General features: G+C 38.8%; 1 protein-coding gene across 4 annotated transcripts in view; it reads left to right on the forward strand.

Annotated features, from left to right (window-relative positions):
- The first annotated feature begins 599 nt into the window (after positions 1-599).
- Positions 600-16,561, forward strand: part of klhdc3 (kelch domain containing 3) — a 34,802-nt gene continuing 18,840 nt past the window's right edge. Inside the window, exons 1-8 of one of the 4 annotated variants that reach the window (XM_047351742.1) lie at positions 600-737; positions 2,400-2,642; positions 4,234-4,410; positions 4,623-4,738; positions 4,822-4,893; positions 7,109-7,322; positions 8,567-8,653; positions 11,366-11,474. In XM_047351742.1, coding sequence (XP_047207698.1) covers positions 2,489-2,642; positions 4,234-4,410; positions 4,623-4,738; positions 4,822-4,893; positions 7,109-7,322; positions 8,567-8,653; positions 11,366-11,474 — 929 coding nt within the window. In that variant the 5' untranslated portion in view covers positions 600-737; positions 2,400-2,488. Of the gene's footprint in view, positions 811-956; positions 1,061-2,070; positions 2,225-2,399; positions 2,643-4,233; positions 4,411-4,622; positions 4,739-4,821; positions 4,894-7,108; positions 7,323-8,566; positions 8,654-11,365; positions 11,475-16,561 lie in introns of those variants that run through there. The other 3 variants (XM_047351741.1, XM_047351744.1, XM_047351745.1) reach the window with 3 other exon arrangements.

Here is a 16,561-nt window from a genome sequence, read left to right on the forward strand (position 1 = left end):
AGAAGAATTTTAAATTCTATTTTTGATTTAACAGGGAGCCAATAAAGGGAAGCTAGGCAGAATATGATCTCTCTTTCTAATTTTCATCAGAACTCTTGCTGCAGCATTTTGGATCAGCTAAAGGCTTTTAACTGCATTTTGTGGACTTCCTGATAATAAAGAATTAAAGTTAGGTAACAAATGCATGGACTATTTTCTCAGCATCACTCCTGGATAGAATATTTCTAATTTGGGCAATATTCCAGAGGTGAACACTTTAGTCTGATTAAAGTTTTTGACTTAAAATCAGACTGTCAGAAAACAACCTGTTAAATCTGGCTTCAAAGTCGACATTTAAAGTCTAAAGTTGGTGGAAATGGAGCTCTTTGTTCACCTTTGCTGTGTTTGAAATGTATATAACTGATTTAGGTGCTTTTAATAATTAGAAAATATGCGATTTTGACTTGCATGGCATATGCTTTCTCTGCTGATTGATATTGATCTAAGATAACAGTATGTGTTTCCTGCAGACACATAACAAGTTCATCCGGTCATGCTGCTTAGAACTTTCCCATAGTCCTAAGTAACGTCCGGAATTTGTAGAAAAACGTGTGGACGTGACAAACTTCCTAATACTTATTTCAATTACATACGAAAGACTGTTGTTAGGAAATTTACAAGCATGCTTTCCTCTGTATGAAAACGTCCACACTCCGACAGGTGGCGCTAACTGACGCTCCCACTTTCATGACATCACGGTAAAGGCTCTCTCCTTACTGGATGGTTCTAGCTGTATAAACAGCAGTTAATGGCACGCTTCTCAACCCAAAGGTAGACAAGCTCCATTCGTATTTGACCTTCTTGTAAATAAGCCACTTGTAACCTTCACATGGGGGAGGAAATACACGCAGTTGTGTTTGTTGATGCCGGTTGTTATTGTGCATAAGTGGTAGCTAGTTAACGGCTAAGTCAGGTGGTTAGCCTCTGTTGATTAGCTTTAGCTTAGCTTCTCCTTAACATCTGGGTATCAAACTGCTGGTTTCTGGGGCGATTGGAAAGCTACGCAGTGGACGTTGCAAATGTGGGCGCAGTGAGAAACAAGTGACCTTGTTGTTTTGCAGCTATTGTATTTTTTTCCACTAGCCTGTGTTATCCATTGGCTGATAACGTTAGCCAGCCTCGGTAGCTGCTGTGTAGGTCGTTATTTAGGCTTTATCTGAGAGAGACTTCAATGTAACTAGATCTAGGTTAATCGTTGAAGTTTCATTTATTACTCCTGGTCAGATGTGATGTATACAGTGGCAAGACTTTCATTTTTACACATTCTGTGTGGTTTGGTAGTTGGCAGGATCATGACAACTCTTCCAGTATCGGTGTTTTCAAGATCAGTAGGTCAGGATGTTAAAAGCTGCCTGGCTATCATTGTTGTCTACATTTATATTAGGCACACATCAGATAAGTCGTATGTACTACAACTGAGATGTTATTTGTTGTATGTTCAGATCCCTCTACTGGAACAGTCACTGTGAGCTTTACATAACTTGTCAGTTTGACTCATGTTGTGCCTAGAACATACGTGGCAGTTTGTTAGCTAAGGCTAATTGCAAAAACAATGATAAACAAAACAATGTTTTAAACTGACACTGATTTCCCCTACATTGACTCCTGCTGCTCCTCAGAACTATGTGGGATCAAAATAGACATCTATGTGTAATAGTCGTCAGGGGATTTTATTTTTAAGAGTAGACAAAAGGTTGAGGGTCAGTGAGTAACTAGGTCATAGAGACATAATAATCAACCAGGAACCACAGTGTTTATTAATAAGATTACTTGTATTTCAGATGACACAGTTGCTTATTATGAATCTTGCAGATGTCAAATATCATAAATAGGTCTCCATGTTTACTGACATTTTCTGTTCATCACAAACTAAATTTGCATCTGAAAATATTTCAGGCAGCTGTTGCTCTTTGGAGAGATGAATCTAAGTTTGCATTTCATGGCTGCATAATCAAGCCAACCACTAGCATGACCAGTTTACAGTTTCTGATTATAGATGTAAACAATAAGTTAATTTTGAAGGGCGATTGCTTATTTTTATGCACAGCTGTGGAAATACAACTTATTTATTTATAAGGTACTCCGCTTAAAGGTTGAGTTTATGTATTTATGATATACTGGGAAGCCCATTTGGGAACAGTAGGAGGTCTCTGAGAGGGGGAGTGAACATAAAGAATGAGTACTGGTAGGTGCAAGTCTAATCACCTCTTAAAATACTCTCCCAGCTTAGATACAGGGGCTTGCGAACCTTTCAGTGACTTTAGTGCTCAGTTATCCAAGAGAGCAGTTACACTTTGGGCTTTTCTTTGTCATATCTTGCAGATAGTGTCGCTATAACTCGCTTGCTGTTTTGGTTACAGGAATCCTTGGTATGGACTTATCGGGGTGCAAGCGGGTAACAAAGTGATGGTCTAAAGACTCGCAGTCACAAGGGGTGCTTGCGCCTGGAATGTTGCGCTGGTCGGTGCACTTAGAAGGAGGGCCACGGAGAGTCAATCATGCTGCTGTGGCGGTGGGACACAAGGTTTACTCCTTTGGAGGCTACTGCTCCGGGGAGGACTACGAGACGCTGCGTCAGATTGATGTGCATGTCTTCAACTCAGGTATGTGGTGAAAGTGATTTTTGCTGAAATAATCTTATTACAACATCTAAACGTGTCTTTTATGTGTGTATGGAACCCTATTTTGTTGTTTTAGATAATATAATTTTGACAGCAAGGGTGACTGTCAGAAACAAAAAGGTTTAAAAATAGGCTTAGGCTCATATGAGGTTCTCAAGGTTTAATGACCTTTAATAAAAATGCCACATTTTTACAGTATCACAGCACTCAAACAAAAACATTATCTAAAAACTATTCTTCAAAATCGAAAGCATCAGTTATTCATGTTGCTGTGTAAAATAATGAAACATATTGATTATTAAAATATAACATTGGTTTAAATTTTGTACATTGACATATGTAAATATACACCAGCACATGCTGAATTAGGTTATCCATTTCAGTTTATTTATATAAATTCATTTGACAGTAAATGTCATCTCATGGCATTTTACGAGACAAACAGATCAAATTTATATAGAGAAATATATAATCAAGTCAGTCCGATAAGGCACAAATACATTTTCAGTTACATACCTGAGTTGTAATATAACAATTAAATCAGCTTTGTTATTTCACCTGGTATGAAGTTATTTGAGGAAGCCCAGCTGTTTGCATCGTCATTACCTTTACAACTATTCCTTTTTTTGAGCAAGCATGTGGCAACAGTGGAAGGGAACAACTTCGTTTTAACAGGAAGAAACCTCCAGCAGAATCTGGCTCAGTATGGGCAGTCATCTACTGCGACCATACGGGGCACTAGGTGTGGTTAAGAGCTTATTTCCACAGAATATTACATTTTTTTGCTGTTTTGGTTTTTATAGAATACCAATCAGCTGGGTCATCTGTCATGTTATCTGTTCTGGTAGCCAGTCTGCAGTCAGGTGACATACATGCTGCTTGCAGTGTGTTTTTACATGATCGAAGTTTGCCTTCCATTTAAGAGAGGGAATCGTGTAGGTGCGCAACTTTGACAGGAAAAAGCTCCAGTCACTTCGCCACCTTCTGTGGCCTCGTGTTAAGCTGGCTTTAAACCATAGGAAATTCACAACTAACTCACAAACACAGCTGTTATCTTTAAACATTTTACCTCGACTCGAATAAAACTGGTTCCGTTACTTCCTCCTGACCCATATACTATAGGTTTTTCCTCTGTGAGGTCAGCCAGGTGCTTATGGCTTTTACAGTTGCTCAAGTAGCTTCATCTTACCTGCCGTTGCTGTATCCTAAGAGCTCATCTAGAACTAGATCTGCAGCTGAATGTAATTAATGCATATGTATTGTTTTGCTGCTCTGTGCTCCTTCTCTTTACAGCAGTTCTTTAAAGCCTTTGTTTTTCTTCTAAGAGATTGTTTGATTTCTATTTTCGCAGTCCAAATCACCTTGATTTGTATTTCTCCAATATTGTGTTTCTTTTCACTGCTGCATAATTTTTTTATATGTATTTTATGAATAGTGCATCCTCTAATCCTGTTATTGTCTTTACACTTTGTGATCATTTCATTTGTGTTTAAGCAGCACAAAAGAAATGGTAATAATTAAATTGCTGTTCACTTAATTTAAGTAGTTGTTGTTGACTAATTCTGTATTGCAGTGTCTCTGCGCTGGATGAAGTTGCCCCCAGTGAGGGCGGGGGGACACGAACGTACCCGTGAAGTACCGTACATGCGTTACGGCCACACAGCTGTGCTGCTAGATGATACGATCTACCTCTGGGGCGGGCGTAACGACACAGAGGGGGCCTGCAATGTGCTGTATGCCTTTGATGTTAGTAAGTAGACCCTCGTCTCAATTGTGCTTTCGAGTGAATGTTTCAGGCTGTTTCCTCTCAGGTGCACACGTTTGATGTCAACCTCTCTTAGCAGAAGGGAGACAAACCGTTTAAGTTGGAAAGCTGTGGCACCTGCATATGTGTGTGGTGGTTTTATGCAGTTAAAATGCTGCTTAAATGTCAGCATTTTCTAACCAGTTTGTGCTTCTTAGATACCCACAGGTGGTTCACGCCCAAGATTTCAGGGACAGTTCCTGGGGCGAGGGATGGCCACTCCGCTTGCGTGCTAGGAAAGGCAATGTATATATTTGGAGGATATGAGCAGCTGGTGAGTATGTGTCAATCTTGACTCTTAACCTACTTTTTAGAGAAACATTAATATTTAAAGTAATTCTCCTCTTGCTGTTTTAGGCTGACTGCTTCTCGAATGACATCCACCGGCTGGAGACCACCACCATGGTTTGGTCATTAATTAATGCCAGAGTAAGTCTAAATCAGCAGCTAGTCCTGTTTTTTTTAGATAATCCTTCAGCATTCACTTAAAGAAACAGCCAATTTATTGCTGAGAAAATATTGATATTAAAAAGTGTGAAGTGTTGAACTTGAAGAATGAATTGTGTGATGAATACTTTTCTCCTAAGGCTTACATTGTTTTTCTAAATAAAAAAACTGTCTTTGTTTTCCTGAGCCATACTAATTATAATTCTCAAATGGCTTTTATTCTGGGCCTTTCCTTGCATAACAACTGGAGAGAATAAAAATCTGCACATTCTGGAAATGCAGACATGTGAAAGGCTTTAGCATGGCTCTGGGCCAGCTAAATGTGCAGTAGAGACTTTTCTTTGTTTTGCACAATGCTATTCATTAGAAACAGAGCCTGTTTTGCTTTTGCATGTTTGTTCTTTCGCAGCAACAGTAAGCTGGATTTTACAAATAGACTCAGTCTCTATTACAACACAGTGGTGTCTGAAAAGAGGTTTAGATTTTGGTTTTCATTCTGCAATTGGTAATGAGCTCCACTAGCTGGTGCTGTTGCCTTGTTTGTCGCTGACAGTGAGCTTGTGCACTGCATTTGAACTCAATTTGAGAAATTCGTAGACTTTAAATAATATTCATCTCTGCTGTTCAGCCCCCCAAAAATATAAATATATATTTTTCGTTTAAGTGAAGCCATTTCCTCAAAACATCAAAGCGAGCATTGTCTTTTTTTTAACCAAATTTGGCATTTATTACATAACAAGTACATAAAACCTAAAACGTGTGAAGAGGTTATTCCCCTCCACCCCCATCCCAGCCCCTATTTGTGCCACCCTTGACCACAACAGTGTTTGCAATGACTGGTAATAAGTCTTCTACATCATTCTGGAGGAATTAGGGGCCATTCTTCTTTGCAGGATTTCGGCCACATAGGGGGGTTTTGAACATTAACAGACAGTTGAAGGTCATACCACCACATCTCAATTGGATTTATGTCCTAACTTTAAGTAGGCCACTCATAGCCATTATTTTGTTTTTTCTGAGCCATTCTGAGCTGTACTTCCAATCATTGCCCTGCTGGATAACCCAAGGGCAGTGGAGCTAAAGCTCATAAACAAGAACGAGAATAAAATTTGTGGTTCTATTAATTACAGAAAGTCCTTTACGTCCTGAAAAACAAGGCAGCCCCGGAGCTTTACATTAGCACCACCATGTTTGATTGATGGCGAGGGCATCTGAACAATGAAACAATGGGAGCAACTGGTCAGATTAAAAGTATGGATCAAACTAATCTTTCTGTTTTCCTACTTTTGGACCCAAAGATATCTGATCATTCCCTCTAGTCAGACAAATTTACAAAGTTGGTGTAAATCCCCATTATACCAAGCAAAAAATAAATGTCAGAAATAATTGCTAAATGTTAGTCTCATCCTCTTTCAGCTCTTTCAACTCTTATGCACCAGGGGTATATGAATCGTTTATCCAACCATTGATGGGGTGGTGTTATTGGGGCTGTGTTAGATATTTTTCCAAATTTGCTCCTGCATTTCATAAGCTAAGCAAGCACCATTAACTCTGATGTTCTATTTCTGAAAAGCTGTTACTTGTACGCCAGAAGTAACATGACACAAAGCAGTGGTTTGGCCTTGGAACTCCCCCATTGATGCCATTTTTGCCCAGTCTTTTTCTCAGGAACCCTGACCTTAAGTGAGGTCTTTAGATGTTGTCCTGTGTTCTTAACCGGATCTTCTGGATGAATCCGTGTGGCGTTCTTGGAGTTTTGGCCACTCCTGAGAGTGTTTAACACTGTTCCATGTTTTAGCCTGGTTCATGTTCTTAGACACATTGTATTTATGGTACATGTTTGTTTTAAAGGTGTGGTAATATTCAGGCCTTAGTGTGCTTGTAAAATTTAACTAAGCTGAGCTAAACTGAGCTGTCCAAGAAAGCTGCTTCCCGAGGAGACAAATACTTTTTCATGGCTGTGTAAAAATAAAAAAGCCTGGGTGTTCTCCTCACATTAGAGCAGTGTGGAGAAAAATACTACATTTTTATTTGAAGCTAAATTCATAGTAATTGTGTGTGACTAAAGATATTGACATTGAACATTGCCATTAGTTGCAGCAGCTTTAGTTACATTTTTATTATTTGTAAGTAGATTGCTTTACCCTCAACAGACTTGTAACAGCAGCTTCAGCAACCATGTTTGTTTTCTTTAAAGGGTACTCCGGCACGATGGAGAGACTTCCACTCTGCCACCATCATAGGGACGAAAATTTTTGTGTTTGGAGGGAGGGCAGACCGCTTTGGCCCCTTCCACTCCAACAACGAGATCTATTGCAACAAGATCAAAGTGTTCGACACGGAGACTAACTGCTGGCTGAGCACCCCCTCAACACAGCTATTGCCAGAAGGACGCAGGAGTCATTCAGCCTGTAAGACATAACCACACACAAGGAATGGGTGTTACTTTGAAACATTTAGTTTTTTATTTAAGGTGTCCATTATTAAAAATATGTTTTTTTATGGTATTCAGATTTATGTGATGAAAGTATAAAAAGAACTAGGATACAGTTCTGGTCAGAAGCTTACATACACTTCTTTTGGGTGATTAATATTCTGTTTGGGCTATTTTGTCCAGGATGGAGTGATATACAACAGCTTTTCAATTTATTATTTGGGTGTACAAATTAGAATTTGTTGTCAGACAGGGCGAAAAATGAACATAGAGGTTCAAATATATACATACAGTCCCACAAATATTTGGATGAATGTCCCTTCGAAAGTTGCGGGAAAAAAATTCTAGCCTTTTTCTAGCTACCAACAAGGTCGTGCCATAATTCTGGCCTGGACTTTGAGCCAGTCGTCTAATCTGAAATAATAGAGCTCACCTGAACTAATTGGTCTCCTGCCACAGACCCGACTTTCATGTACAGTCCGTTAATGTACTGCTGGTGCCAGGACTTTATTCGTTTGGGCAAACATTGTTGAAGGCATTTTAAAGCTCAGATCAACGTAGACAGCGTCCCTAGTGTTCACAGCTTCCAGTTCATGGCAGGTTTGAGCCGTGGTGTTTTACAGGTTCCTTTTCAACATCACAAAATATTTTCTTTCATCTGAAGTTTACCGTTTGGGTAACAGGGCTGAAACTTTCACAGGACTAGGACAATGACCCTCAAACAGATCAGAACTGGTTTTAGAATAGATAAAGCAGGCAACATTAGGCTTTAAGAAAAACTCTGACCTCCACTTCATATTAAATTTGTTCTTAAAAGTCCTGTCTGTGCCAGGAAACCAACAAATTTAATTGAACATTACCAACTGGATGTAATTTAGGCGTATTAATGGCTACAAAAAGCATGTAGTCAAAGTGCAACTAGCGAGAAGACCAACTGGCTTATGTATATATTTGAGGCTGTATGTATCATGTAATGCATGTGAGGATTTGAAAACGTCTACAATAAATTGAAAGCTTGTGCTCACAGTTCTTGTTCTGGAAATTCATTGAAATTGTTTGTTGTAGAATCATTCCACTCTCGTTACAAAAAAGACCCTAATATCTATGACCTTAATGTCCATGATGATTGAACATTTCTAAGCAGGATTGTATATTTAAGGAGGTGCCATTTTTATTTGATTATCTTTGTAAAGAGCTATAAAACTGTCCGTTTGTGTTTAGTTTGCTACAATGGGGAGCTCTACATATTTGGAGGTTACAATGCCCGCCTGGACCGGCACTTCAATGACCTTTGGAAATTCAATCCAGGTGATTTGTTTCCTACTTAATTCTATCTGGGTAAAAGTGTCATATTATCGAAGTTAAATCTTTGCCTTTCAGGAAGCCTTTCTTTCTTCATGCGTTATCGTTGTTGATGTCTGCAGTGTAATTGCAGCTATTGCAGTGCTTCTCTGCACTGACACACCTTTCTCCTTTTATCTGCAGACAATCCTTCTTTCCCTTACTACATCATTGCTAGTTTCACAGTGTTGCCTGGCTGCTCTCTTTCCAGTGTGCATAGAGTTACCCAGATGCCATATCTGTTGGGCTAGATGTACTCAGATGAAAACCTGACAACAATTCAGTCTGGAGCACTGAGAAATGTCAGCTCTCAAGTCACTATAATTGCTTTCCCTAGGGGAATAAAACATGCAATTGTTGCAACAAAAACATTGCTGCTATAGATAAAGCAACACAACTGTCGTATTCAGATTCTATCAGTTCTTTTTCTATGTTGTTTGTCCGCACATCAGTGTAATTTATTGGGCTTTCTGGGATTAACCCAACATAAATGTTTGTGTAAACGTAACATGGAAAAATAATGTTACATGGTTTTCATCATTTTACCAAAAAAGAAAATCTTAAGTGTATTGTGAATTTGAATTCAGCCTCTCCATAGCAACACTTTGTAGAACCACCTTTTGCTGCAAGGTCTGTTCTTTGGAATATGTCTTTGTTACGACCCAGCTCAGCCAGGGAAAGGGCAAAGTAACATTAAACCAGATGTAGGTGGTTTTTAAAATAAAAAGCAGTTTATTGTTCCATCAGTTTCAGGTTTTGACCAAATGGAAACAAAAGGAAGATACTAGAACTCGTGCAAACCATCAGTTGTGGTTTACATACATAATCTCTAATAAACAAAAAACATCAGATAAAACAAGAATGGACTCCAATAAAACAAGATGGAGTTTACCTAAAACTAATATTTTCAAAAGTATGGATAACCAAAAGGACTGATATAAATAGCTTTCAGTCCCTCATCAAAACTTAACAAATAACTTCCCAAAGTGAGGCTTCTGAGCCTGTCTTCAGAAGCTCATAAATGCCTGTAAAGGTACACAAGACAGGTCTCTAAATAAACTCTTTAGTTGCAACCTAGACATGGCAATACCAAATAGTTACAGCTAACAGACGTTTTACCAAACAAGCCAGAGTCAAAGTCAAACATTTTCAGTAGACACCCAACAAAGAGACGAGCTGCTCAAATCAAATCACAGTGACAGGTGAGATGAGTTTAAATAGGAGGGTCTCTTCTGTGATTGGAGGAGTAGGAGATGAACAGTCCAATCTGGTTCCAGAGAGATGTACATCGGGAGGATATGGGAAAACTCAGCCAATCCCAGATGTGTAACTGCACAGCTGGGCCAGCAAATTCTCAACCTGCAACCGCACAGTCTTATGCAAGTTAAATGGCTTCAGGCCATAACAGTCTCTATCAGGTTTGCAGACTTAAATCTTTTGCCAATTCTTTTTTGCAAAGTAGCTAAAGCCTGTCTGGCTTGGTCGGAAAGAGTTTGTGAAGTTTCAAGTCTTGCTACAGTTTATCAATTTTATGTAGCTTTCAGCTTCCCTGTGCCTGCTAAGGAAAAGCATCTCTACATGATGATGATGACACTACTGTGTTTCATGGTGGGCATGGTGTTTTAATGGTGATGTTTGCATATATGTATTGCACTTTATTTTGCCCTCATCCAACCTGAGCACCTTTATCCACTTCTTGTTGCTCTATACGGCATACTGCAGACTAAACTTCGGTGGGCTTATGTGCATAATGGTTTCCCACTTTACTCTATTATCCCTAAATAAAGTCAAGAGGACTGAATTAAAATTCACACAAGGAATTTGTTTAGATTTTATCTGAACATTTTGAATTTTCTTTTTTATTTATCTAAAATTTTGGAACCATGTATCTTTATTAATTTAAAGTGGCTTGAACTGAGTCAACCAGACTTCTATTATAAACCTATTTATCCAAACTATTTGCTGTCCACTAGAGGGCTGCACCTTGATTGAAGTCTTAATACTCCCAAGTTTGAATGGCCCGTTGCTATAGAGATGTAGTAACAATTGAGAATGAGACTGTGAGGCTACACTTAAGCCTTATATGGAACAAAAGAGGAAGCCTCAACGTCATCACTCAGTCTGTGATTGAGAGCAGTAGAAAGGAGCTGTTATGGTGTGAAATGTGAAGGTTGTCACTTATAGTTGGACTTCAGGATGTATCTGTGACTGAAAGCAGGGAATCAACACGGGATGTTCGAGCCTTAATCCTTTCCCAGCAGTGTGCCTTTGCATGTATACAGAAACAGACATTGGAGGAAAAAAGCAGCTCTCAGACATAATTTGCACCATGTTGTTTACATAATTGAGCCAACACTTCACGCAGCACTTTGTACATAAGATTACATTTTTAATTGCTTCTCAAATCGGAGTCTGGTTTTTAATAAACCCGATGAACTGCAGGAGCATTAAAGAAAACACTCTTAAATTTTGTAAACTGAAGTGATAGAAAATTAGATTAGTTTCTATGATTTAGCTCCAATAGTTGAGCTAATAAAAAGGTATTACAATTTTTAAAGATCCTTGAGATATATATATATTTTTTATGTATGAGCCAGACATTGAAAACAAATGTTTTCTTCTTTTATATCATTGTGACTCACCTGAACTTACTTTCTTTCTTGAATTTACTCTCAACAGAAGCATTCTTGTGGAAGAAGATAGAGCCAAAGGGGAAAGGTCCATGTCCACGGAGGCGGCAGTGCTGTTGTATGGTTGGAGATCGGATCGTCCTCTTTGGAGGAACCAGGTAAGAAGATATCTCTACATGTGTATCATATTTTTCTACCCTTCATATATCTGTCTCCATTTTCTTCCTGAACAGTTATCTATGCAATAAATACTTCATGATACTTTTAGGTTTATTTCCTTTTTTAATGAGCTTTTTAAACTAACACTTCGCTTGGAGTTTTCTCTGTGTGAAAGGAAACTGAACCACCAGGAAAAAGTTACAAGTTAACAAACACATCAACTGATTCGGACCCAAGAAAACAAATTCTGCCGTGTGAAAACGCCCCGACACATTTTCACACTTTCATATTGCTGCTGGGTATTAGAAATGCAGCATGTAATTTTTGTCGCAGTCACTGTTATTGAGGGAAATATAGATATTTGTTCTCATTTTAAATGTTCAAACTGCTATGAAAATAACAATTATATGGGAACATTTGAGATACACTTCAGTGTTTCAAATATTTAGAGTACATATTCAACTTTAAGCTACCTAAAAGGCATAAATACCTAGAATCCTTCTCAGATGTGAAAACAAGTGTACTTTTTTATTTTTTATTAACAAAACAAACAATTTTAAATCCTCTTAAGCAGCTGGCAAAGAAGAACTGTCTTTCTTTTAAACAACCAAAGTGGAGGGTCTGCTGCCTGTAGACAGCAGGCTGATTATTCTCCTTGTTGCTCGTAAGACAGTAGTGATAGCCAGTGGTTTGAAGCTGGTTAGGTGCCGCTGGGCTGGTGACGGACTTGTGATAGGCCAGTAGCCAGCAGATTAATGAGGCAGCTTACGGCGTTGGCATTGTCTAAAGTTGTCTGAGTCCTGGGCTAGTGTTATCAACAAAACTACTGTTATCAGGCAGACCCCACAGGGACAACCTGACAACAGTTCAGACAGCCATGGATAAAGTATTCTGAGCTCCACTCTTTCTACAGGCACTGAAGCCCTAAAGGAATCTAAAACTGGGGCCAAAAACATGCATTTTTTAAAAGCTTTATATTTTACCACATACGTTGCCTTGCCATGCAACATTTTTTTGTACCCCATGAACATTTACAGTTTTCTTATGGTACAACCACAAACCTCAGTGTATTTTTATTTTATTTTATGTGTTAGACCAACACAAAGTAAGCTATAATTGCAATGTGTAAGGAAAATGAGGCACAGTTTATTTTTTTCACAATTAAAAATCTGAATTGTATGGCATGTATTCATCATAACTCTGGATGAGCTGCATAGATACATAGCTCAGGTGGTTCTGAATCTGTCAAAAGGACAAGTATTACTAGTGCATTCCACTAGTCTGGCCGTTATGTAGAGCGGCAAGAAAAAGCTGTTGTTGGAGGAAAGCCATCAGGATTGCTGTTTGCAATTAGCTATAAGCTGCGTACAGGACACAGGATGCATGTGGATGAAGGTGCTCTGGTCAAAGAAGAAAAAAAATTACTTTTTATATCAGAAGTGAGCAGTTCTGGTTGTTGCTGGCCAGTGTTTTAGATGTTTACCTGGTTGAACATATCTGAATCAATTAATTTATCACCAGCATGCTCGTGTAGAATTGTTGACAGGGTGAGGAGATAAGATAGCTGTTTGGTTCAGGTGTTTCGGAGCATATGTACATATCTAAAGTGTGCAGGACAGTGGCCCTCAAGGATTGGAGTTACCAACCCGTGGTTTGGATCAAAGGAAATTCATGTGTTGGAATGGCCCAGTTAAAGTTAAACCTAAATTCCAATTAAGAATCTGTGGAAATACCTGAAAATTGCTTTTCACAGACTATTAATCAGATCTTGAGCTACTTTGCAAAGAAGAATGTGAAAATGTTTTAATATTTCGATCTGCAAAGCAGGTAGAGGCATACCCTAAAAGATTTGCAGCTGTAATACCATAAAGATTGTTTGACTCAGGGGGGCGTGTTCTTGCATTGTCGCTGGGGGTTGGTGCCTATCTCCAGCAGTATTTGGGCAAGAGCCGGGGTACACCCTGGACAGCTCGCTAGTCCAGCACATGGCAACACAGAGAAACACAGGACAAACAACCATGCACACACATGCATACCTAATGGCAACTAAAGAGTAACCACTTAACCTAACTGTCCTGTTTTTGGACTGTGGGAGGAAGTTTGGAGTACCCGGAGAGAACCCACACACACATGGGGACAACCTGCAAACTCACTGCAGAAAGACCCCAGCAGGGATTCAAACCCAGGACCTTCTTGCTACTTTTGATGTTAACGTTTGTATTATAAAATAAAAACTTGATCACTTTCCTTACACTTGATAATTATGCAGTGTTTTGTGATGGTGTGTCGCACAAAATTCTAATAAAATGAACTAAAGTGTGTGGTTCTAATGTGATAAAATGTGTAAACGAATATGAAAACCTTTGCAAGGCACTGTAAAGTTGAACAACACACTCGTCTTGTGCATTATTTGGCATCTTGTATCTTAGAAGATGTGAAAAATAAAAATGAATAACAGGAAATTCTCAGCAAGACAATAAAAACAACAAACTTGTATTCTTGGTTTTTGACATGGTACTGGGATGAAAAACAATATAAAATTATAAAGAAAAAAACTACACTAAAGCATCCTCTTTTGTTTTGGTTTTCCTCTGTGATTAGTCCGTGTTTAAAGGAGTCATGATTTCCTGTTGAGAGCAGATAGAGAGGAGTCTGGACAAGGGAGTGTTTTTGAGCTGATGAAGTGTGCAGAGGAAGAAATCAAACATCACAGAAAATCTCCAACATCCTGTTTAAAATCCCAAGCACTTTAAGACCCTGGGTTAACATCTGTAAACCTTCACCCCTTGAATTCATATAAAAAATATTTCTTTTGTCTGCAGTATTACTAATATGCAGGATTTTGTTGCTAAGCAGATGTTCTGTGGTTTTAATGCTGCCAAGATGTAGTTTTCTGTCATTGTACAAAAGAGTGCATTGTCCTCATTGCCCCAAGAAAGCTGACCACACAGGTTCTTTTACCTAGAATTGCACTTTTGTTTATGTGAGCTCACTTAAGCCTCTTACACACAGGAACTCCCATAAGCACATGCACAGACTAGCTACCAAACAAACCCCAAACAGCTTCTTATCGAACTCATTTGCTTGCTTTACTTAGAAAGTTGTCCTCTTACGCTTCATTAGTTTTTATTTCCTGGGATGATCTGCATCAATAAAGAATATGCAGGTGGTTTTTTTCACTACAGACCACTTACTTAGAAAATATTGGCTTTATAATTACCCATTGCCGGTGTATCTTGTTTACTTTTGCACAAGAGCAGTTAAATGGGCTAAAAGTTATTGGTGTTTGTCTCAGCAGCCTTGACAGATGCCTGCACCGGCTATCATGAATTATCATCTGGACACTTTGCTTGTGTTTTTTCTGGGCCTCTCTATTTTTCTAGGTTGACTGAGGAAATTGTGTTGAAATTTATAGACTACATCTTGTTTTCCTGCTTGGTTGCCCTTTCAGACTGATCCAAAACAGAACACCTTCTGTTGATATTTGTTCCCTCTTAATGATATTTGTTTTACTTGCAGGAATTTGGGAAGAAGTAATTTATTACTTTAGTTTGGGACAATAAAACCAACAAATACAACACTGTCTTTGCTTTCAGTATGGTACAAGTACTTTATTTATTAACAGAAAAATAAATAAAAACATAAGGTAAAGCTATAGAATTATCGATCAGTTTTATACATTTTTATTTCTGGAATCTTTATTAAGTCTCTATTTTCCTACATATTAAATTCTAGTCAAACAGACTTCGATTGCCAAAGGTTTTGTGAGACAATCCTTCACCTCTTCCAGAGTAACTGAGCAGACATTGTTTGTGTGTCAGTGACAGGCTAGACTTTAGTAGCCATCCTTTGAGAGCCGTTTTCGTCAGTCTAAACAGGCTTGCTGAGTTGTAGAAAGGCGCGAAATTTTGCCCCATCTCTGATTTATGACCTTAGGGAGCGTTCTTCTCACCGGGTGCAATTTGATATGCCCTGAATGCCTCTGTTTCACTCATTTACTGGGACCTGCTCACTGCCCCACGAAGGACGACCCCATGCATGACCAACTCCACCTGCACTGACCTTCAACTGAGCGCACACACACCATATACATCTAAAACCTGTAAGTTTGTGTTGTATTTTGCACCTCAGAAGGATCTGAGTTGAAGATGAAAGCAACGCCACATAGATTACGCTGCAACTATGGTGTCATGGTTGGCGTTCATCACGTTGTGCTTAATTGTTTAAGATAATCCCAGTTTGAGCTAAATCAGGAAGCAGGGGCATCCTATGAGAGACAGGATGTGAACAAGGACGTGACAGATTGGCATGCTGGGAGCAGACAGTTCGAATTGTGTGAAGGGGAATTTGCCACAGATCCGTGAACAATTTGGCCATTGGAAGATTTCTTTTTCTGTAGGCCTTTTGTGGATTATATTTTTATAAGAACAGTTTTGTGCTTCTCTAAAAACTGTGATGATTGTGTTGAAATTTTACCTTGTGACTAAAGGCTTTGCCAAATGTCTGTATCTAAATCATCCCAGTTGTGGGTAAGAGTGCGCCTTTTTCGTACCTCTATGGGGAAAGCTGATAAGTTCATTAAATTGATTCTAAATACATTTTGCTGCAGGCAGTAGAGAGCAGTCATTTTACTTCTTTCAATGCCTGGATGTGATAAATGGGTCTCTTTGAAGTCTTTGGAGAATAAGGGAGAACATTCTTTTTTTTTTGCATGGTGACCATTTTTTTTATGGTGACGGTAGTTACTTAGACACTAAAATGCACCCATATACAGCCAGATTTTAACGGCTTGAAAAAAATATGTAGTTTCTTCTCTGTCGTGTGCAGCCAACTGTTTTACTGCAGACAAAAAAAGCTTGCTGCTATAGTTCTTCTCCTTACCTGTGAAGAAATGTTTGGTGCTCAAAGGAGATTCATTGTGCCTGTGTAGGTGCCTTAGGACAGATGGAAGCATCTATTGGTAATCGGATCTGACGAATCTAATGTGTTACTCACACAGCTGACAATGTAATGAGAAGCTGTTTCTGCCTCCTTAGAATAAACTTGGCCTGTGCAAATTTTGGAAGACCTTCCTGCGTGTTTTTGT

This window comes from Girardinichthys multiradiatus, chromosome 22 (assembly GCF_021462225.1).
Source record: "Girardinichthys multiradiatus isolate DD_20200921_A chromosome 22, DD_fGirMul_XY1, whole genome shotgun sequence".
NCBI lineage: Eukaryota > Metazoa > Chordata > Actinopteri > Cyprinodontiformes > Goodeidae > Girardinichthys > Girardinichthys multiradiatus.